Source organism: Siniperca chuatsi, linkage group LG14 (genome assembly GCF_020085105.1).
Source record: "Siniperca chuatsi isolate FFG_IHB_CAS linkage group LG14, ASM2008510v1, whole genome shotgun sequence".
In the NCBI taxonomy this organism is placed as follows: domain Eukaryota; kingdom Metazoa; phylum Chordata; class Actinopteri; order Centrarchiformes; family Sinipercidae; genus Siniperca; species Siniperca chuatsi.
This window is the reverse complement of record NC_058055.1, coordinates 16,713,948-16,738,713: the sequence shown is the minus strand read 5'-3', so window position 1 is coordinate 16,738,713 and position 24,766 is coordinate 16,713,948. Positions and strand designations below refer to the sequence as shown.

General features: G+C 39.9%; 1 protein-coding gene across 3 annotated transcripts in view; it reads left to right on the top strand.

Annotated features, from left to right (window-relative positions):
• crebrf (creb3 regulatory factor) overlaps positions 1-23,093 on the top strand; it is a 35,118-nt gene extending 12,025 nt beyond the window's left edge. For all 3 annotated transcript variants that reach the window (XM_044222796.1, XM_044222799.1, XM_044222797.1), the window contains exons 3-10: positions 3,619-3,744; positions 5,705-5,880; positions 8,031-9,163; positions 9,346-9,543; positions 10,713-10,902; positions 11,093-11,166; positions 11,525-11,644; positions 12,229-23,093. In XM_044222796.1, coding sequence (XP_044078731.1) covers positions 3,619-3,744; positions 5,705-5,880; positions 8,031-9,163; positions 9,346-9,543; positions 10,713-10,902; positions 11,093-11,166; positions 11,525-11,644; positions 12,229-12,347 — 2,136 coding nt within the window. In that variant the 3' untranslated portion in view covers positions 12,348-23,093. The remainder of the gene's footprint in view (positions 1-3,618; positions 3,745-5,704; positions 5,881-8,030; positions 9,164-9,345; positions 9,544-10,712; positions 10,903-11,092; positions 11,167-11,524; positions 11,645-12,228) is intronic.
• Positions 23,094-24,766: the final 1,673 nt, after the last annotated feature.

Genomic DNA, 24,766 nt, shown 5'->3' with positions numbered 1-24,766 from the left:
TCCCAAGTCTTATAATGGTGGGGAAAACTGTTTATTGAAAACGCTGTTTATTCTGGCATCATGTCGGCTAAAATGTTGGTGACATTCTTATCTAAACAAACACGCATGTAAACATAACGGGTAATATCAAGGTCAGCAAAAATGATCAAGATCATGTCCATATATTGTACAATAAGTTGATTAACGTAATTATCACGACAGGCCTACCACAAACCCCAAGGCTCTCTTTTCCACAATTAACAAACTTCTAAAAACTTAGTGACAAGACTTCTAATTCCTTCACAGTTGATAAGTGCAACACTTTCTTTTAATTTTTTCAAACAAAAATTGACACCATCTACAGCAACCTGACCACTTGCACCGCCCTCTCCACCTCCCCAGCTGTCTCCCTCCCCCTCCCCCTCTACCACTTACAGTAGCCCCTCAATTCTCCCCTGTGTCCCCAATGGAGCTGTCCGACTTTTCGTAGGGCTGAGAGGCTCCACTTGTGTTCTGGATCCCATACCCATCTAGTCTTGTTAAGGACCGTCTCCCAGCTATCTCCTCACTCATCACCGAAATCATTAACTCCTCCTTGAGCTCTGGTTCAGTCCCCCGAACACTCAAATTGGCTGCTGTCACCCTCATCCTCAAAAAACCTGGACTCAACCCTGATGATATGACAGATTTTTGGCCCATTTCCAATCTCCCCTTTTTTTTCAAAAATAGTGGAACGTGTTGTCACCTCCCAACTCAAAGTCCACTTCTCATTGCCAGTGACCTGATGGAACCATTTCAGTCAGATTTCTATTTACAGCAACCACAGTATTGCTCTCTCCCACCTTGAATCCGCCCTCAACATCACAGATACTGCCCTCTCCTGGCTAAGGTCATGTCTCACAAACGGACAGTTCATCAACAACAACCGCACCTCCTCCACCTCTCCTCTGTCCCAAGGCGTTCCCCAGGGTTCGGTGCTTGGTCCTCTTCTGTTCATCCTCTACAAGTTCCCCCTTGGTAACATTATACTCCATCATGGTCTACACTTCCACTGATGTGTCGATGACGTCCAGCTCTACATCTCCACTAAACTCATCACCACTGCAACTCTTTCCACTCTGACCAACTGCCTCACTGAAATTAAATTATGGATGCAAGCCAACTTCCTCAAACTAAAGTGTGATAAATCAGACATGATCATCATCGCCCCCAAATCCCTCACCAAAACCACTCACAGCTTCTGCCTCAACATTGATAACTCCACTGTATCCCTCCCCACACATCCGCAACATCAGAGTCATTTTCTACAGCAACCTCTCCTTTGAACGCCACGTCAATCAAATCACCAGAACTGCCTTTTTCCACCTAAAAAACATAGCTCATCTCCGCCCATCACTCTCCTCTGGATTCTTCCAGAATTGACTACTGCAACAGCATTCCTTATGGCACATCATCCAAAGTCCTAAATAAACTCCAGTATATCCAGAACTCTGCTGCTCACCCACTCCCGCTCCCGTGACCACATCACCCCTGTCCTCCAGAACCTCCACTGGCTCCCTGTCCCACAACAGATCCAATTTAAAAAATAGCGCTGAACGATAAATCGTATTTTCATCGTCATTGCAATATGAACGTGCAAGATAAACACATTGCAAAAGACTACCAGAAACACGATGAATAAGAAAAAATCATTTAATTTAGGGATGGTCTACCGAAACCCGGTATTAAACAGGCCCTGGGGCTAAAGACAGTATTTATTATCACGTTGCAGCCTCTGCGTTGCTCTCTGTGTTGGAGCTGAGCTCCTCCACATACACATATGCACACAGTGAAGGTAACTCACAGATTACTCGAGTTGAGGACAACTACGCTCATTACTGTAAGTGCAATACAACCTTTGCGAGTAAAAAGCCAATACACGTGTTCAGCAATCATAAACATGTAGAAAGCAATATTTTAATCTGTTCTTTCTGCAGTCTCTCATGTTTTACACAACCACTGCTTGCTAGCTCGGCTAATAGCGATTTGTTACAAACAAGCTAAAACGAAGTATGTATGTAGTCTAACTGTTTGTTAGTTTGCCACGTACCTTATAATTTAGCAAATTTTTGTAAACTTAGCTGCTAGCTGAGACAAACCAGCCCCTCCTCCCTCTACCAGCTATATCTGCAGGTGAATCACATCAGCAGCAGAGGGAAGAGGACAGAAGACCGGAGGAAGGATGTCTGAGTTCTTCATTCTTTCTAAATTTCGCTCTGTATTTTAATGTCAGGAATATGAATTATTTTAATGACATTTTGTTTCCAGTGAGATATTGAGTTTATATAGTGACTTTGCTGTTGTAAACTTCACTGTTACTGCTCTAGAAACATTTAGTTATATTTATATTCAATTCTAATCCTGTTCTGAATTCAACCAGATTGACATAGTAACTATATAGCTAATAAACAAACAAACAATATTTGTTTATTTATCGCAAGTCATATCGTCATCGCAATATTGAACAAAGTTATCGCACATCGCAGATTTTCCTCATATCGTGCAGGCCTACTCACAAAGCACTCCATAACCTGGCCCCCTCCTACCTCGCCGACCTGCTTCCCGCAACCTTCGCTCCTCTGATGCCAACCTCCTGTCACCGCCACTCAGGGCCAAGCACTGGATCTGGGGCAACAGAGTCTTCTCCATAGCTGCCCCCTCCCTCTGGAACTCTCTCCCCAAACACATCAGAGACATTTGTTCATGTTCAAATCACTAATCAAAACTAACCTTTTCAAAACTGCTTTTAATGTGTGAATGATGTTGTGTGTTGTTTTTATGTGATCTTTTTAACTTGTGTAAAGTGTCTTTGAGTACCTTGAAAAGCATTCTATAAATAAAATGTATATTATTATTAGTAATATTATTATATTGTATCAGTGTTTATGTCAGCCGATAAGTGACAAGAAATTATAGTACAGAAATGCCAAACTAGGTTTGAGGTAGTTTAGAAATAGTGTTAGAAATAGTGTCACTTTTATAAAGATAAAGATTTTATAAAGATTGAGAGAGCACTGACAAGTCAATTTTTGACAAGTCAATTTTTCAACTCTAAAATGTCCTGCTCAGTATGTACCTTGGTCACAATTAATCTAAGTGATCTGTATCAAGATTGCTTGTATATGTAATATCTTTATATTTTGAAAAATTACTATTGGCTGATATATTGATTCCAGTATCGGTCGTGCTATATTACATACCTCAACCAGAAATTATGAGGTTAACTAGTTGTCAGCGGCTAACATTTACTATAATAACGGAGGCGCAATTTATAAGCTTTTACTCCACGGATTTATATCTGAAGAAATAATGACTTGTATTGGCAGCTTAGTTACTGAGACATCGTTTCGTAATAACAAGAATTAATACAATAATACAAATAGGTGATACTCCATTTCATTACTTGTTGCACTGTATTAACTAAATGATTAGAGAAATAATAAATACAATACTGAGCTTGAGTGAGACACAACAGATAGGAAGGATGACAAAGAAAGACAAAGGAAGAACTTGGTTTATCTGGTTTTGGTGATGATGACATTTTCTATTGTTATTTGTTCACTTCAGTGTTTTGGGTTTTTTTTTTCTGTTGTGTTGTAGCCCAGCGTCAGTGGGATGGAGCCTCCCTTTGCGGACGCCTTTCAGAACTACTCGTTTGCTGATCAGGCCCTGACCAGCACTGACCTGCTCGCCACCAGCTCTGACCCAGATTTCATGTACGAAGTGGTAAGTGGCTACACACACAAACACAAACACACACAAAATCAGGTAACACAGATAATTATTTATCTTAATATAAAAGCGTAGGCATGGTTGATAGCTCTTTGTGCAACTGTTACCCACACCTTTATATGCAACGATACATTTACGTACACACACACGCACACACACACACACCAAGGCCCTGCTACAGACAGGCATCAAACCTTGCTAACCATCCTTTGACCCTGACTTCTTTTCAGATCAGTCACAGCTGCTCACGCTGCGTTGTCTCTGAGCTGCATCTGAACGAAGGATTCAAGTTTAAAGACAAACAAGTCACAAGTCAAAATTCAATTTCCTCATGCATTACATATATAACTATTTTTTTTACCCCTTTTATTGTGGTGGAAACATGAATTAAAAGGCATGTTGACTATTGTTACATGCTAATATTGCTATCAGGGATTCCTCTAATAGGCTTTTGATGAAAAAATAAATAAAATAAATACTTTTCATGCTTCACTGTAGCTTACTTCAAAACTCTCAGCACATTTGTAATTTCTAACTGAATCTCTGCAGCTGGGAGTTTAGTTTCACTTCCTGTTTGTACTGTCAGATATCAGCCGTTTACTGATCGCTTTCAGTCGTATTGGAGCTGTGTGAAGTTACTGCTGCTGCAACTTCACATTAAAAGCTCTCCACCGGCAAACCAGCGATAGCCTTTTATTTTGAAGCACCTATAGGAAATGCAATTAGTGTATCACTAAAACAGGTCTATACAACAACATATGGACATATTCTGAGCTATTTGGTCAGCAGATCAGTTTTAAATATTGCAGGATGCAATATAAGTAAGTAATAATAAGTAGGAACAGCCACCGTAAGATGTTAGATGAAGAGCTGCAGACGAAAAGCTCTTAATGTGGTTTGCGAGATTTAGTACACCTCAAACGCGTCATCAAGGTAAACAGCTTCTTTCACCTTGCCATGTTGTGCAGTGGAAAAACACTCACACTGTGTCAGCTCGGCTTAAGTGGTCACAGTTGCTCATGGCTCAGCTCGGCACACATATCCCCACCCGTATCAAAAAACAATATTAGGTTACATGGCACACAGCACACAAGCTCCCAACAAACACCAGAGAGAATTCTAATTCAAAGAACAGTAAGTGGCACAGTGATATTTAGTTTTTTGTTAATTTTTTAACTTATTAAAATAAGTAAGGTTTATAAAAACAAGTATTGCGTTTAGAAGTTTTTCACTCTTTCACTCATATCAATATTTCCAATCATTTGTTTGATAAAAATACTTTTGATTCCCTCACCTTTTTACTGTGGTTTTTAGTCATTGTAATACTAGTAGTGAAAACTGTAGAAATTTAAATTCCATTGAAAAACTGTAAATAAACATTTGCATGCTGTCAGCTCAGCTGCACAGTGTGGCATTTAAAACAGAGAGGCCAGAGTATAATTGTTTAGCAGCCGTGTGACATTTGCCAGGCTCACAGGCGAGTGAGGCAGCTTTGAACAAACAGTTCACCTGTCACCACTCACGCTGTCAGCTGCAGGTGTCAACCTCAATTTACCGTCCGCTGTAGTCTAAACAATGGTGATTCACTGCCGCGCTCTCAATTTCTTGCACCATAGTAACACATTAATGGGATCATAGAGTGTAGGACAATCTGTCATCTTCTTCAACCCTCCAGTTAGTTTTCACCGTGGACAGATATCGGTTCAGTTAATGGCTTAACCAATTTTATGTAAAATAAAACTATTTCTGCAATATTTTATGATCTTCCCTATCTCTCCTGTAAAGACATAGAAGGATCTGATTTTGACAACCAGCAGACTCGCACCACTAGTTGCGTTTGCCCCAGTATACTACAACTCTAACAACAAAGAGTAAACTAAATAGAATAGAAAATAGAACATCTTCTAACCCACCACCTGCTTGACTCACCTCCATGTTTTTCTCCTCTCTGCAGGACCGAGACATGACCCACCAGCAGAGCCCCTGTAGGGACAGCATGGTGGGGGTCGGGGACGGAGGCAAGGATGTGGAAGGCTGTGTGGATCAGCTCATGAGCCTGGGCGAATGTGAGACAGTCTGCAGCAGCTCAGTGTTCGAACAGTGGGACTCTTACTGGGAAGACCTCACCAGGTACTGGATTATTCATTTATGTGCTGTAGCTTATTTTAGATCAAGTTAGAAAAAATAGCAAGTAAATAAGACATAAAAACATACTGATGAATTTAAGGAAACTCAAATGGCATACTGTGTTTCACCTATGAATGGATTGTGCAATAATCGCAGAAGGGTGCATTTAGTGTCCAGAAGACTTAGCTTAAAACGCACTGATTGTAACTATCCAGTTGTGAAGCTTGTACTATTAAAAGTTGCCTTTTTTGTTTCTAAGAGGCTTTTTTTATTGCCTGTTTTCATTAGGAACACATCAGCTTTGGGCTGAGAGTCACAGACAGGATAGGGAAGTCAGAAACTATTGAGAGACACATGATGTCGATTTTGGTCTTTTGATGGGATTTCTTGAGGGAAAATAAAATATAGAATTACTATATACCAGCGTTATTCTTAAATCCAAGACAGTTACACTTCCTGTGCTTCCTCTGAGTGAACTGGGTTCTCTCGTAGAGCGCAGATCTCCAGCAAGGCCAATAGGCCAGTCTTCTACAGTGATGTTTTGTTGTATGTTTAGTCACAGCACACATCGAATTCAACGAGTTTGACGAATTCCCTTTGCCATAAACACCGGTGTTACAATTGACCTATCTCGGAATGTTAACAAAAGTAAGAAATAATTTGTTTATCCGCCCGTGATTCGGATCCGCTCCAAAATCTAATGGGTTCTTCTTTGGCCCATGCTACACCCTTCCACCACGAGTCATGAAAATCGGGTCAGTAGTTTTTACGTAATCCTGCTGACAAACAAACAAGCAAACCAACAGCTCAGAAAACTTAACCTCCTTAACGAAGATAACAATGATATAAAACAAAGCAAATCCTCACATTTGAGAAACTGAAAATAGCAAGTGTTTGGCATTTTTGCTTGATAAAATTATTAATCGATTATCAGAATTGTTGTTTTTTTATCGACTAATAATCAACTAATGTTTCAGGACTAGCTGAATTCAATAAAGAGAGTTCTGGCGTAGAGGAGGTTGTACTCTGTGGTTCCCTGCATCAGGGGGGCTCAGGACATCAGATTTTTACTGTAAGCAGAAGTCAGTCTGTGAACATTATAAGATAGGACATGTGCCTAAAGGTTTTAATAGCAGTAGAGTTTACCATCACTGACAGGTAATCGTCTAGGCCTGTCATCATGGTCTGACCCAGACAGCCTGGATGATTTGAAACAGGTAGTAGTTTTGTTCGAAGGCAGGGAGTGGTTTAAGAGGCCAGTAAACAACAAAGCAGCTGGCTGCTGCAGTCCCCTGAGATTGCAGGTGATGCTCTGTCTGTCCTGCAGCTATCTTGATGCTTTGCTGCCAAAAGGTACTCTCTCCTCTGATGTTGAGTGTCAGCTGAGGGCAGACAATAGTTTCTGAAGTCTAAAGGCTATTAAAACAGGCGGAATAGTGCTGGCTGTTGCAGGGTTGTGGAAATCTGCTTCTAACAGGGTTGATTTAGGTCATGTTTAAGCAGAACAGATGAGAGTGCTGTATCTTTTGGCTAATGAGTGAGTCATTCTTTAATAAACTTGACTGTCCAGATTGGTCCCATGCTACTGTTTGGTAGCTCTGATGTGATGTCCTTACTGTGATTTCACCAAACAGTTGTTTTCTTCACCTGGCAAGTTTCCCCCTCATAAAAGAGATTAAAGCCATGTCTGTGTGGGTGTCAAACCTGTAACTTCCTGATATAGTGCTAAGACAGCCTCTGAGCTCTCTGTTTGCTTCTTGGATTTATTTGTATGTTGTCCTCATTATTTTTTGGCATTTTTGCTTGAAAAATGACTTGCAAAAATTGTTACAGATTACATTTCTGTCGATCAACTAATCATTTAATTACCTAATGCAGCACTATTTACATCTATTATGTTCTCTATTTTGTGAATTTCAAACATGCAAAAGAAAACGGGGGAAAATGTTCACTTGCATCAACCTTTTTCACATCTTCTCTTTATTGATTTACCAACTTTTACATCTCATTCATATATATTCATGTTTTTTTATACAAATTCAAATTTAGACCAAATTCAGGAAACATTATGTTACATTTTAAAGGCTATATATATTGACAAGGCAATGAAAGCTTTCACTGTTGATAGAACTGCATGTCTCTGTGCTTGGCAGATACACACGGCTGGCCAGCTGTGACATCTGGGGCACCAAAGAGGTGGATTTCCTTGGATTGGACGACTTCTCTAGTCCCTACCAGGACGAGGAAGTGATTAGTCAAACCCCAACGCTGGCTCAGCTCAACAGCGAAGATTCGCAGCCTGTGTGTGAGGCGCTCTACCCCCCTGCTGACCTGGTCCTGCCTGCCCTCCAGCCTCAGCTGTCCCAGCTTCCCTGTCACAGTAAGAGACCCCTGGTCCCTGGCCAAGCACGGCCCTCCCCAAGCTCCACATCCTCTTCCCGTCCTTCCCGCAGCCTTTTCCCAGATGTTCCAGAAGGCTCCCAAAAAGCCACCAGACCTGTCCCCTCCAGCACTGAGACTATGGCCAAGACACAGAACCACCTCAGTCTCACCCAGGACCACGGCCAAGCTCAAACCAAGCCCCAGGGGCGAGGAGCGAAGATGGCAGCCCCAACTTCTCTCGGCTCTGACTTTGTGCGGAAGGCTAAAGTCCGTGTGAGTACTGTGCCTAAAACTCAGCCTGACAAGCCCCCCCAGACGGATTTTGAGAGGTCAGATCCCCCTCTACCTCTCTCCCAGCCCCAAGATGAGAATGCCTCCACTTCAGCGAGCGCCATCTTGGTGGGACTTCCTGGTGCTGCAGCCGGTGGCTCTGGCAGCCTGACGAGCTTTGAAAAGAGGACAGAGGGGACAGCAAAGAGAGAGATGCCTGTAGGCTGGTCTGCTACCATGCCTCAACTGGTTGAGGCAAGCCAGGCTCTGGAGAGCAGCACATCTGGGCTGGTCAGCGGCAGTGATAGTGTGGCGGGGGCAAGCGGCGGCGTTCTGGTAGTCGAGGGTACGGAGAAGAGCAAGGAGGAGGAACACAACTACTCTCTGTTCCTGACCCGCAGCAGACTGGCTGGCAGAGCCCACTCCCTGCTGGAGGAGGACGAGGAGGAGGAAGACGAGGAAGAGGCGGAAGAGGAGGAAGCCGATGGGCTGGAGCTAGATGACGAAGACCATGATGAGGGTTTCGGCAGCGAACATGAGCTGTCTGAGAATGAAGAGGAGGAGGATGAGGAGGAGGATGAAGACTACGAAGCAGATAAAGATGACGACATGAGTGACGCCTTCTCTGAGCCAGGTAGCAACCCGTCATCTTCCTGTTTCTGGTTAGCACGTGTAACCAATCACTGGTCATTATTTGAGTAATTTGTTGCTTATTTAATTACCTGTCTGCATTTCCCCTTAATTTTCCTTTTCTGTCTTTCTGTTGCTTTGATTTCCTCCCTATTCTTCTCTTGCGTTCTCTCCCACCTCCGCCAGGCTGTGACATGGAGTTGATGGAGGACATTAAAGGCCTGACAGCAGGAGTCTCCAGCCGGAAGAGAGGCAAGCGCCGTTACTTCTGGGAGTACAGCGAGCAGCTCACCCCCTCCAAACAAGAACGTATGCTTAAGCCGTCTGAGTGGGACAGACACACGCTGCCTAGCAACTTGTACCAGAAGAACGGGCCTCTCCATGGTAAACATACATACACACGTATATGTATAAACTGTACAATGGAGCAAAATATCAACAAAAGCTAGCAGAGTAGGATATAAGCCTTGATTTAAGACTTGCTAATGATGTTTAGTCAAAACCTTAATGAGAAGCTTCAAAGGAAATACTTTATTTGATACAAAGTGAAATAATCTTTTGGATTATTGTTTTGTTTTTTACATTTAATTTCACTGCCTCGATAATGGCATAAAACGTATCATGTCTTTTAGTGGAGATTGTAGAGCACGCACTGAGCCTTTCAGAAGAACAACAGCAGCTGTGCACAGCATGTTGCAGTGATACTACAGTTTAAGTGATCACATGGAGCATGTCTCATTTCTCACATAAAAAGGCACAGGCCTGCACCTTTTTTTTAAGACAACACTGGAAATGAAAACACAGGCGGCAAAGCATTTCTCTTGCATTCATGTTTGTATATATTTAATCCTTTAATTTGAAAGTTATTTTTTGTTTGAGTATGTAGAGAGTGACTCATATTTCATTTAGTAACGGTTTTCAAAGGGATTGCGGTCCAACACACAGTGATTCTTATACTGAACCTAGACCTGTTATAGATCCACCGCAGGTGTCACCAACTGTGACTGGATGGAAAAATTCTGTTTGCTGCTTAACGGCAATGAGAAAATGTCTAAATGCTAAAAATTAACATTATGTGGAAAAATTCAAATGGACTGAGCACTTCAAAATGAAGAGAGGAAAAAGTAAGAGGAATTTTGGCTGATACAGTTTCAAGCAAAAATTTCACGATTCATTTATTATTCAGATCACAGATTAGTTAGCATATATCAAATAATCTTAATTTATAATCTATAATCAATAAGAAACCAGGAAATGGCACCTGCAATTGTCTGGTTGTTTCTTATTCCAATGTGAAGTGCATGTGTTTTTTTTTGAGTGAGTATCAAAGACTGCATATAACGAGGTGAGGGTCGATCCCCTATGTTTTGGCAGTGTCAGTGCTACACTCCTCCTTATTGAGCTGCAGATGACCAGAGAAACTTTGCCACCGTTTCTTACACACACACACACACACACACACACACACACACACACACACACATGCTGAAACATTAAATTTGATGTGAGTGTGTGTCCTCTCTAATGCCTTCTTTTCATTGGTTGTCATGAAGGAAAGTATATGCTGAAGAAGTCTCGCCGCACAGACGTAGAAGACCTGACTCCCAATCCACGCAAGCTGCTGCAGATCGGCACCGAGCTCCGCAAACTGAACAAGGTGATCAGCGACTTGACCCCCGTCAGCGAGCTGCCGCTGACCGCGCGGCCACGGTCCCGTAAGGAGAAGAACAAGCTTGCATCCAGGTAAAACATGCACAGGTATACCATATGTACACACGCTGACCTCTACGGTATATGAATTTTGAAAAGTTTAAGAACATGTGTAGTTTATAGTATAGTTGTAATCGAGATGCTGATTTGGGAGCAGCATGTTTCCCAGTTATTGTTTGATAAAAACATATGCATTAGTAAACTCATCTGTTGTGTATTGTAGAGCTTGTCGTTTAAAAAAGAAGGCCCAGTATGAAGCAAACAAGGTGAAGCTCTGGGGACTCAGCACAGAGTACGGTATGTTGCTTATGACACCACACAAGTTCATCAACCTCGGCATCCATTTTGTTCACGTTGTTCTCTGTCAAATGTATCGCTCTAAATCTATTAATAATAATGATGATGATTATTGTATTTTACTTACCTGTATCTATTTTTATCTTTGTCACATTTAGAATTGAGCATCTGATCATTGAAAATTACAAGAGAAGGGCTTGAAGTCCTATCACCAACAAATGACAAATGTTTTGTTTTGATTATATATGTTAAAAGCCCCAACCTGAAGATGAATGCATTTTTAATCAATATTTTGTGTTCATGCTTCAGAGTGTGTAATCGTTTTGTGACTAATGCTTGTTTGTGCGTCTTCCTTTAGATCGGCTGCTGTTTGTGATCAATGCCATCAAGGAGGAGATCGTGGCCCGAGTGGAGGACTCTTCTCCGCGTCCAACCAACATGAATGACACCCTGGAGCATCTCATCCAGGAGACACTTGGTGAGAATTAAAAACTGAGTCATTAAAAGCTGATTGGTTACCAAAAACAGACTTATTGTAATTTACTGTACCTTGTGAAAGATGATTAAAAAACTTACTTGAAAATACATTTAATTGAAATGACTAGTTTCAGTATCTTATAGTTATTAGCAGGATTTGCCTAGTTCAAATAGTCTTCAGCTTACCATTGAGGCAATTGAAATTCAAACGCTGGAAGGTTAACAGCTCTTTATTTGAAGATTCAAAGAATAAAGAACCAATAATACAATATATCCATACCTGAATGGAAGCAAATAGGGAATCTACACCTAATTTTTTTGGAAAAGAATTTCTGCTGGAAATTAAATCATTACAAAACTCTCTGTCAAATACATTTGATAATAATAATATTGGTTAAATTATGAAAATATTATTGCATCAAGCTCAATCTGAACAGGCAGGTAATAATGAAGTGAATTTTCTGTTGCTGCCATACAAAAACAGTCTCATTGTACATATTTGTTTGAGAAGTAAGTTGCATAAACAAGGTGTTTTTTAATGTCCAACATTTCTGAATGTATCTTTGTGTGTCTTTGTGTGTGCAGTTGCACCACCTGTTGCTGGGCAGACTTCAGACTTCGTCAACAAGATCTTGGAGAACACAGGACGCGGCGATCCCACCGGTGGTCTGGTCGGCCTGCGAGTCCCCACCTCCAAAATCTAGACAAACCGCGGTCCACTGAGAGGAGTGGACTAAATATTACCACCCTGCTGTCCCATTGTAACTATGCTCCCCTCTGCATGCCCCTCCAACCCAGAGTACATACACATTGTTAGTCACACAAACACACATACCACTCCCTGTGTGTACGTATGTGTGCTTGTTTTAGCCATGCACCTGTATGGCATACACCCTAGCTTTCTGTCTCTGCACACTGTGCGCAGAGTCAGTGCGTCACTGTCTCCCAACCCATCGTGAGCGTCTGTTGGGAAAGCGCCTATTAAAGCAAGGTATGGTTAGGTGTATAGCTATTAGCACATCCACTGGTAATTATTAGATGTGTTTAACATAGCATTGTGTAGGGTCAGTTCTGTTGAAGGACTGCTTCCAGGGCTGAGACAGAGACAGTCACACGAGTGTAACCACTGGAATACTTTCACACAATTTGTTTGAGGTTGAATTGTTACACATCAGACACCATCAGGGGTTGATAAAGTTCCAGTAATCATTTCCTAGACGAGGTTCACATCACATGGCAACAAAAATTAACTCCAGGATGTTAAATTGACCTACTCAGTAAAGTACTTTGATGAAAAGCTTTGGTTGCCAAGACAGCTGCAGAGACAAAAAGCAGCGTGCTCCGAGGCATTACAGGGTGGCAGAAAATATTTTGTATTGAAGGCCTAAATATGTTCATGCCATCCCCTGTTTGCCAATCAGGTCTGCTGTTGTTGAAATATAGGAGTTAACTTTTAGCAAATTAAAGTTCAAAACAAAAAAGTAGTAAAAGGTTAAGCTTTAACAATTAAGCGTCAGACATCCTGCGGGGTTGATGTTTGCGACAGGCAGGAGGAAGCTTAATTTCTAATTTTGACAACGTTAACTTAAACAACAGGAGATAGTAGACCATGTGCAGAGGAAGTGCTTGTAGTTTTGGTGCTTTTTGGCCTTGTGCTGGTTATAACTGGACTAGGTGAAACGGGCATTTTGCCAGTATGGGAGCAGATTGTGAGGAAGATGATGTTGGTGATGAAGATGGCATAAGCAGTGATCCATCTCCTCTAGGAAACTGTATGTAAAGTGTCTCCCAGTGAAAAATCGGCACCGGCTCCCCTTTTTGTACAGTAGAGATGACCAGGCTAACAGTTTGGTGTGTTCATACTAGTGTTTGATCAGAGCTCTATTCATTGTGCCTTGTGTATGTATGTGTGTGTTTCTGTAAGTCTGAGTGAGTGTATGTGTGTATGTGTGTGTGTGAGAGGGACTGAATGAGAAGAGGTGATTGGTCAGAACTCCCTGAGGTCCAGCCAAGGAAAGGACTACTTTACACTGAGGGAGATTGTTAGTGAATGCAAGGAGGGAGACACCTGTGGGGTTTGTGGTGTATTTCAGTTGTCTAAAGATATTCTGAATGTACATAAAAGAAAACGGAAGCTCTCGTTGCGTGATGCCACAGAGTCTGTGTATATAGGAGGGCTCTGCAATAGATTACTTTTGGTTTTTGGTACTCTGTCTTTAGGGATCGGGGGAGGGTTAACAGATATTTTCGTTTAGAGTTATAAAAAAATATTTGCACACTATATTTTGATTGTTTTTTGTACCAAAGACACATGCAACGAAATGGCGACCAGCCAGTAAAAGTAAGGTTTTGCACAGCTTACCTGACGCCGTATTGAATGTAAGAAATGTGGGAGGGTCAGGGAACCTCATAGAACTGTGAAATTAGCTTGGGTCCAATTCTGTACAGAAAAGGAACATTCATTAATTTTTTTTTTAAATCTAAAAATGACCCCATCTGTGGGCTTCTCCAGTAGATTTGTTGCTTAGCAAGCACTTCATTCCTGAACTGATTCCTCCCTCCACATGCTATTTGTGTTAATGGCGCTATCTAGGACAAAACCCAAGAGCGCTAGTAGATAAGCTATGTTACATTTTTACTTGTTTGTCAAAATGTCACCAACAGTAACCAAAATGTTTTGTTCCTGTATCACTTGTTTGATTTCTGTATGTAGACGAGGTCTAGTTCATCAACAAAATATTAACTGAATTGTGTTTTAAAGTACTGTATATAAAAACATTAATGATATATACATCAATGGTGATATGCCACTTTTCATGACAATTGATTCATTTTTAAGCATGACACATTTCTAAAGCCTGTCCTTGCGTCAAGAAAGTTAGAGGAAAAAACACAAAAACCAAAAAAAAAAAGTTTGTGTTATATTTTTGTACTTTAGCTGCCTGCTAGCTTTCCTGTTGGTTTGGAAGTATGTGTTGGTTGCATTCTCCAAGTGGAGAGAAGGAGATGTGGAGGACAAGAGGAAAAAGTTCTCAAAGAGCAGCCAGTCAATCTGATCCGGTCTCTTTTGCCGTTTGAGTGAAATACAGAGAATCAGGACTGGATTTATTTAAAACACAATACAGCGAAGCCATGGTCTAGTTTGAATGGTCTATAAAGAGAATGAGGACATGCTGTCTTTAGTGAGGACAGGGACCTGTCCAGGAAAGCAAGAAACTCAGAGGACAACAGCATCGAGATGTGACCGCAGATGAGGAACCAGCTGAATGTTGTCCCAGATTGATCTGGATTCAGTGTTGTCATTTAGACTTTCACAGATATTCCTTCTTTAACCATGAAGTCGGTTGAATTTTGCATTTCCTGGGATTGACATTGCTGCCTTTTCAGGTTGCATTGCTGAATTTTATCTTCCTGGCCCTGCATTCGGTCCTCAGCTTACATCCTTCCTGACCGGTCACAGCCGCAAAGAATAACTCACTAAAACACAGAGTTACAATGTCCAGGCCACATTTTGGCAACGTGTCCAACCTTTAAAAATGCATGACGCCTGTATGCTTGCTTCCTTACTGACTCCTCAGAGGAAGCACTGGCATTCCCAGAAATTTAAAAATTCTGCCAGAATTCACTCGGTTAGCAGGCAAATACAAACAAAAAATTTGTGTTTAACAAGGCTGAATTCAGGTCAGTTTGAAGTGAAGAAAGTCCTCCTTCACAGAATGAACTTGATGTCTGATGATGGTGATGCAGAGCTGTGGTCTTTCTGTATCGTGTGATTGAACAACAGCTAGTGCTACATATATATTTTTACTGTTTTCCGTTCTGTCTAAAAAGGGAGAAATGGTGCTTTTTTGAAACTAGAATGATGAGTATCCATGATTCTTATTTGACTTCTTAGTCTAGTTGTAGCCTAATGACTTGCTTTCCCCTACTGTCCATAGCTATTTTCTTAGTAGTGATTCGTTTTTGTAAATAGACAATAAGTTAATATGTATCTTCTTAATGTTAGATATATGTATAGAATACTCTATCTTATATGTTTGAAAACAAAAGCACTTTGTCCAAAAAAGACAAAAAAAACAAAAACAAAAACAAAAGCATTTTTTTCTTCCATTTGCTGCTAAAAGGCCTGGTGTGAATGCTGCAAGTGTCCTTGACTACTTGCTAGGATAGGTCTATTACCTGACTTGGCTAGGTCTATAAACTAGCGAGGAATATGTGTATGGTCTGACGAGGGTTAGATCTACATGTTTCTGGAGCCATGTAATGATATGAGGTGTTTAATGAGAACGTATCATTGCTTGGCTTTGGGAAGCCCAGTGTCTTGACGGAATAGGTTTATTTCCTGTTCAGGGACTGTGTGGATAGTGTGTTTGTGGTCTTAAAAAAAGAGGGGTTTGATTCCAGGGCCCCTACATTGATCCTGATGCTGACCCCCGTGGCGTCATGATTCATTTGCCTTCAGTAGAGGTTTCCTATGGAAAAACTGATTCTGCTTTGGCTTCCTCTTCAGGGTGATGTACAGTGTAGACACATTTCTCCAGAGAGCTATATTGTTATCATTTGTAAACTGATTTCTACTTGTGACTTAATGAGGAGAGGTTTAGCCTGGGGCGGCCAGGAAGAGCCCATTTGAAAGATGTTGTTCCGGGCCGCCTTGGGGGAAGTTACTATATCACTGTACTGTATGGCAAGCCAATTACAAATGGAGACTCAATCCGGACACTTATTGCCTTCTTAAATAACTTTTCACTTACACACAAACAAAAATAATAACATGGCAGACATATCAGTTGCCAAGGGGTGTGCCCGAGGTTTATGACATTGTTCTGCCAATATACGGTCGTCAACAACAACAACAACAACAACAAAACCATTCAGCCTGATTGGCTCAAAACAACCTTGACTGAAGCAGCAGACATGGTGAAATATATCTGAAAAATGGCTTCAAGCATTTGAACTTCTTGTGCTCAGTTGTGTCTTTTGGGACAATATTTGAAGCTTTTTTTTTTTTTTTCAGCTATAATTTTGCCCACGTCTGGCAGGGGGTCAACAGTGGTTAAAGGGCCGCTGGTTGACAGACAGTTGACCGGTTCAGCGGTGCGGCTGACAAGAGAAGTCTGTGTGTTTTGTTGTCGATCACGAGGCTGGTTCAAGAAAGAGTCCTCACAGGTTTTTACATTTAACATGATAGGTGCAAGCTGTGCAACTTTACATTCAAACCAGGAGACTCTGTGGCATTTTAACAGTCAAGGAAACGAGTGAAAATCCACGCCAGTAAAACTATTCCTTATTCCTTTTTATTTCTGATGACATAAATCCTATACAGTCAAATGTTAAGCTAGTAGAGTGTGTTACTTTGTGCTACTATTGTCCAATAAAAGCTAAGTGGATCCATAAAGCTCTTCTTTAGCAAATCAGGGTAATATCGTTCTTCTATCTGACATATGTGATGACATATAAAATCAAAAGAAAATATATTTATGTATTCCAATTATTGTCGCCATTCTTTACTCTGTACAAAATATTTTGTGTGTGTGTGTGTGTGTGTGTGTGTGTGTGTTATGAATTATCAATGTCAATCAATATAGTGCAATGCTCTCTACATAAACTGAAAAAAGGCCAACAGACTTCACACACACAAGAATTCACAAAGTTTCTCCGCTTTCTCCAAATCGGTATTTCCGGATTTCCTGCCGTGATCCAACTGGGGTTTGTCAAATGGTGCTGATTACTTTTCATTATTCAAGAAATAATCCAACAATTAAAATGGCATCTGTAGTCAGATTTACTCACAAATAACATGCCCATGTGTTTATTGTTCTCAATAACTGTCATCAGACCAGACACCCCACCCCCACTCCCCACTCCCGATCATTTTCATCGATTCGAACTGTCTCTGTTGGACCAATCAGAGGAAGATTCACGCTGATTCTTGCTCTAAACAACAACAGAATGGCGATTTCTGTATTAATGACTTATATGAGCATTATTGTTAAGCATACAATTCTTTTGTAAAAGTCAGACTCATGGATTTGATAACACTGCCCAAAGTCATGGAGGATCTTTATTCCATTTGAGAGGTACAAAATATTCACCAGAACTGCAAAATAAATGCACATATTCTGGTGTAATAGGACATTGTTTTTGTTGATTTAAATAGCAAGTGCAATATCCTTATAATAACACGAGGAAATAATTTGATTCAACTTGTGCATTCAAGAACAAGCTCCAGAGGAACTATTCGGTAATGCTTCATTTTATTATTGTTTCTGTAATTTTCGAATAATTTCTAAAAAGTTTCCTTGAAAGAACTATTTAATTTGGTAATGGGGAAAATAGGTGTTTCATTGATACACTTCCAGTTAATCAATTCTAGTTTTAGTCAGTGCAAAGCAGGTCAGCTGAACATGCCAATATTGAATGAATATTTACATGGGTTTAAAGCTGCACTAATCAGTATTTCTGTATAAAAATGGATAAAATTACTACGTGTAAAGTGAAAGGTATTGCTCGTAGTAATGAACCCACAGAGAATTAAATAGACTCTGCAGTTCCCCTCAGCTCTACTGAGCATTTTAGCCTCTTTCAGCTCATTGTTTTGGTTTTACGGCCCACTGTACACTACCTGTCCAGCACCAAACGGCAGACAGAAAAAGTTAGCTGCTAGCTGGTGAACATAGTGAAGCATTTAGTTGGTGGAGACCAAAACAGAGCTAAAAGAAGAGTGAATATTGGACTTAAATTCACCAGTTGGCTAGACACAAGACTCCAAATGAACACCAATGTTTGCTAACATGTTCACCAGAGCAACTTCAAAATATGTCAATGTTGTGTTCACAGCTTGTTGTGGCTGTAACGGAGTAGTTCTTTCAAGGATATTCCTTTTTTCTCTATATAATTAGTACCAAAATACACAAAGTAATTGTTTCCTAGAAACGTCTTAGGAAATTATGGATCTGTAAGATAAGCGTTACCAAATATTGTTGTCTCAAAAATTTGGGCTGGTTAAAAAAACTACAAATTACTTCACCTCCTACTGGCTGTGATGTCAGATCTCAGAGTCTAGCTTAGAGTTTCTACGGAGGCTTTTAAAATGTTTCCTATCTTGTTTGAACCCATGTGGGCTACCCCTGTTGCTTGTAAAAACACCTCATCTTCAGAGACTGTATGCTTACAACCCTAAACATTTTTTCTGTGTAAATTAGATAAATACAGAAATGTACTCTGTGACAAAAAAATGCAGTGGGTATGATGTTTCTGCATGCCGATTCCCTGCATAGCACTGAGAGAATCAAGTGACGTCTGGAGTTCTTCGCAGATTGGGAAATAATTTGGCCAATCATCAGAAAGTGTCTCCATTGTCACAAAGTTCACTCACTGTACTCACAGTTGAATGATTTCTTACTTGCTGCTATAGAATGAGCACAAAGAGACTTTAGATTTTGGTTTAGAGTGTCCATGACACAATTACAGTATATTATTACCACACACCCTGTTTTTTTTTTTCCACACCTTCTTTCCTACGACCAAAAACCAACAGTGTTACTCACCTTGCACTTGGTTTTTACATATATAAGGAAAAAAAATTACTTTGAATATGATGCCTGCTGAACCAGGTGCCTTAATCAAATATATGATAACACAAATCTGCACCTTCTGTCAGTCTGGAGGGGGTTTCCCTACAGAAATAAGGGGCTGGGTTTCCCAAAACCTAAACTTGAAGTACAAAAATGAAATGAAAAACCTCATTTAACCCCAAATCAATACATTTTGTATAATAATCAGCCTTTAACAGCAGATAAGAGCTGCTAATTCTGCATAGGATTTCCCTTTTAAAGTATTACTGAAGAAGAGCATAAATGACAACTTGTGAATTGAATTGACGTTGTTTTGGGAAACCTGGTTCTGTTTTTAACTTTTTCTCTGCCCACTACGCCCACGTTATTGTGTTTTCTGTATTGGCTACTGCTGTTATCACCGCTGGTGTGATCGTGTAGACAAGAGCAAACTTCCACTGTGTCTGAGGCAGCGGGAGACTTGGGCCTGCTTTTTACCTATAGTCAGTTACAATGCGCTCTTCTTCTGTGGTTTCGACGTGTGTTGTTGCCTCTTGAGACCTTTTTGAGAAAGGAAAAAAAAAAACAAAGCATAAAACAGAACCTTTCGTTTCTTAACTTTGCTATTATGAAGTGCCAGACCCTCCTTGAAGTCAGTGTTGACACTGGGTCACAGGTTGCAAATGAAGCGACAAACTGAGCATGGAGGTAAACTGTGGTGCTAATCTGTCTGTGGCTGGGTGCTAACATGGCTGAGTTAAAAAGCTGTATTAGCCATATTATTCCTTCTGTTGATGAGTCTGGTCAGTCTCGTGTTTCTGACTGCTGCACTGCTGTATGCTGACATAGCGAGGTATAACTCTGCTGCTGCTGCTTTGCTGATGAATGTAGACTAGTCTTCCTCAGCAGGATCATACAGACAGACGTGAGACGTCTGGTGGTTGCTTTTCCTGTTGTTCTACTTCCTGTTAGACTTTTTTGTTTGGAACACAGAGGGAGACTCTTGTCGTCCAGGATCCAGAAAGATCATGAATGTCGTGTCTTTATATGGCCGCTTGTATGTTTAAACCTTTTTTTATTAATATTATGGGTTAATATTTATGCTCTGACTCAAATGTTGCACATTTGAATTTGTTTTTCCTAAATTATATTTTATTGCCTTTCTCCCTGATCTCAGTGTTCATACCATTTCTTTGATATTTATTTGTTTCGTCCTGTAAATTAACATGTAAAGGAGACAATTTGTTGAAACTAGACTTTATAGCTTTTCTATTGAAGCAGGCTTCACCAGGAGTCAGAGACTTCACATGAGACTGACAGACACGAACCAAAGTCACAATGAAACTGAAAGTCCCTGTGTCATTATATACAACTATTTGACAATAATTGACATAATAATTACAAATTGTTTTCAAGCATTTTTACATAAACATTTGATTAGATTTACTCATCGTATATCTTTAAGATTACCTCATCGTGTCCCATAAATAAGATTTTTGTACAATCCTGCCACTGCACTCTGGAGATGCAAATGGTTATAAAGACAATCATTAATTAATAGAATGAATTAATTAGACAGGAAAGAATACATCAATAAATAGATCAGATTGTAAAACAATTTGGTTTGACAATAGAAACAGATTAGTAAGAGACATTTAATAAATCAGTTAAATGGATTTACAAATAGCTAAATAAATCAATAGATACATTAATTTAGATCAATATCTAAAAGAGACCAAATGTTTAAATCGATAGCAAAATCCAACTAAAACAAAAGACAAAATGAATAATGCAGCTTTTAATAGGGACATAAAAAGAATTAGCATTTTGATTTGCTGATTTTTTCCTAATTTATTCCTTTTGCAAAAGAGGCTATTATTCAAATGACCCTTGCTAGTAATGTGTAATGAGATTCATCAAGACATCGTATTGGCTGTCATTTGACTTGTTAGCGGCGGGCGCCTATATGCATGCACGTAATTGAAACTTTCATGTTGCTCTGCATATTAAAGGAAATATTTTGACCATTTTAGGAGATGCCGTTTTAGATTCAGTTTCTTGCTGAGAGCTGGATGAGAAGACAGCCAGTTAGCTTAGCTTAGCATAATGACTGGAAACGGCGAAAACAGCTAGCCTAGCTCTGTCCAAAAGGTAAAAGTCTAAAATTCACTAATAAATACATTATAATTTGTTTAATTGGTAAAAAAAAAATAAGTGTAGAGACGTTTTTACAGGTACCGGACGCGATATTTTATATCCTAGGATGGCAAAGGCAGGTAAAAATACTGCTTTTAGTGGCTTCAGTTATTTCTGTCTGTTCTTGCCTTCCTGTCCTTCAGTATCCTATTACTTTATACTTTCTCTATATGCCAGTTAAAGGAAACAAGATGCTCTCAGATCTGCAGTTTCATTGTGACGTTGAGTATTCATCTGTGAGGCCCATGAAGCGTTCTGTCATTGGAGGTTTGACGCAGTCAGAAGGGGCGGTAGAGCCCTAAAACAGGCTCATCGAGTCAGCAAAGAGAACCTCACCTTGACACAACCCTTTTGTCACGACTCTGGACCGAGGTTCGGGTGCTCTACAGCCACTGAGCTCAGGTTAGGAGTCGGCTCACCTGCTCTCTCAAACTTTGGTGGGGAAAATTATAAAATTTGATCAGTTTTCTAGGAAAACATCACCACTGCGCCAGAGATGTTTCGCTCCTTCTGGGTGCTTTTTTTTTTTCAGAAGGGCTTTGGTTCGCAGTTGTCTTGTCAGGGAGCCCCTGAGATTAGCCAGGGGTCACTAAAGGCTGGTGGGCAGAGACCCCTCACCCTCCCCTGCAATGAATGATGAGGGGGAGTTTATTTCCTCTTCTGCAGACTGATCTTATTAAAGCAAACGACAACAACCCACCCTAGTTGATAAAAACAAAACCCCTCTTTTCCATATCTACACACGTCCAACTCATCATCCAACACTGCAATGATTTACATCTCCCTCCAGACTTGCCAAAACGCATGGAGCGAGAGACAACAAAAAGAAAATGTTTATCCTTATGTTCCGGGGATTTTTTTGTTTGTTTATTTGTTTGTTTTTCTTCAATTTTGATAATAATGACAGACAGTAATATTTTATAGGAAATCCATACAAGTCCAAAACATGTAGAGGATGTGGGCGGTATTGGTCATCCTGAGCTCCATGACTACATGCCATTGTTATGATGCTTCGGGTCTTGTATGGTAACTTAATTGATTAGATCAAAAGCATGGGATCTTTCTGTGGTTAGTCCTGTGTGTGTTCCTCTCCCCAGTCTCAGTAGGAAGGCTGTACTTCATTGCTAAGTGCTCTATAATAGATCTCTTGGTGATTATAATTTCATAAAGAAGCAAAACCTGCAGAAAGTGTATCCTGCTGAAACTAACTTGATCCTCTCTTTAGCAATGACGTCTATATTTGTAGTTCACATATATGCCTGTTCGAATACAATATCTTGACAGTTGTTATATTTATGTTGTGTAATAAATGTCGTGCTGGGTTTATACTTTTGTTTTATCTAACTTTTTCTTTTTGTTTTACATCGTTTTTGGGTTTTTTTTCTTGGAGGCACAGTGGGTGGCTTTATGCACAGGCATGGAAATCTAAAAGATGTTTTTTTGTGGTTTGTACTGTAACAACTCATTCTGTTTCAGAGCTTCTGACAGTTTTTGTCTCTGGCTGCTCGACATCCTGCGGACACCTACCCTGAATCTCTGTTGTGTTATTGTGCCTCTCTAATTTTCTTTCTTATTTTTTAAATCATTATTTCTCTGTTGTATCAGCCGGGAGTTGGTACCACAGCTCTGCTTGTAACCACAATAGTCTGATTATGTTTATTGATTTTAATATCAAAATAATAAACCATTAGCACCCCATCCTGACTCTTGTATGTTTAATTGGTTAACTGGGAGGGAGGAGGAGGGAGTGAATTGCAAGGAGGAGAATATACCTGTTAATTTATGATACACACTATTGGAAATTTTTTCAGTTTTGAAAATAAGAAAAAAATGCTTTCCAGATCTTATCAAACTCTCCGGTTGAGCCTTGAGATGTGTGCCATCACCTCCTGAGATGATGGCATGGTCTTTATCCATGGTCCTTTATCCGCCGAGCAAGCAATGTAGAAAAGTCCACAGCCTCGGGTTGGTTAGCTGTGATCCTCAAAGAATGCCGTTCTTCTATATTTTTGAATGTCAACAAATCCCATGAAAGACCAAAACCAACAAGTCAGCTTCTCAATACTCTCTGACTCTCCGTGTCTGTAGCAGTCAGCCCCAAGTCCATTTGTTTCTATTGAAGACCTAACGCTTTAAAAACAGGTCACAATTATCTAGTTTCACTTCTAAAAAAGGCTTAGTAATTTCCTGAAACAAATGGATGCTTTAGTTTTAAGCAGATGTTTCTCAAACAGGAGTAAATATGATTTAATATAATATAATTTGGTGCTCTAGTGAATATTTACAGCACCAGGATGGTGTATGTGGGATTGATTTAACATAAACTACACTGCTCATCTTCATCATGATAAAAGAACATGTCATAGTGTAACAGTGAGGCTCAGTGATAGTTTTTGGACAATAGTGAAGCTCTATGGCACAGAGGAAAAAGATATATCACGCAGTACTTATATCAGTACTTGTTAGTAGGATCGATTCACTGTTGGTTTGCATCTCTGGAATATTATAGAATATCACCAGACTTGTGCTTTAAATCCTGCAGGACCAAAAAATACAGTATGGCTGCCAGGATCAATAACGGTGTTAAAAAGCAAGCGGCAACTACCACAAAGCCAATTCAAAAGTACCTTAAGGTGCAATACCACTGGTGGTTGGCTCTCTTTATACATCCATGTCTTCTTTTTTTATTTATTCAACTTTATTTACAACAAAGCGGTATTTAACAACAGTCATACAAAAAGAGTAAAAAGCATAGTAAAAAGCATAGTGCAAACTTTGTACGAACCATTAAATTAAGTTAATATTAAAACTATCATTAAGTTAAACTCACTTAAAATACTAGTTATTTTAATATTATTAATATTAAAGTATTCTCAGCTTTTTATGTCTTCATGTCTGTTTCAGTTCAACAATAAAACGATGAAAGCAGGGTTTGGATCCGGTCCATTTAGATTTGTGGATGTGATATTAACCAAGAATCATCAGCAAATGAATTATATAGGAAATATTAATTTCCACCCATCTGACCACAAGATACAACATCACATCAAATACATCAGTGTGGATATTAGTACCCATTTTCCAACTGATAAAACAAAAGTAGAAATTATTAGACAATTTTCATCTACTCCTGCAAAAACTTGACATATCTGACATTTGTTAGCCCAGTTCCTCTTTTTCCCCATTGTACGTCGATGTGATTAGAAGTAAGCTGTTTGTTGTCTTGTGTAAAAAGGATATTACACCCTTTTGTAATGAGTCAATTCTGTTTTTACAAACTCACATTGTGTTGTCAAGCATTCGTACATTCAAGCGTTTGAACACACAGAGCTGTATTTTAAATTGCAGTGCAGATCCTATGTGTCCCATGT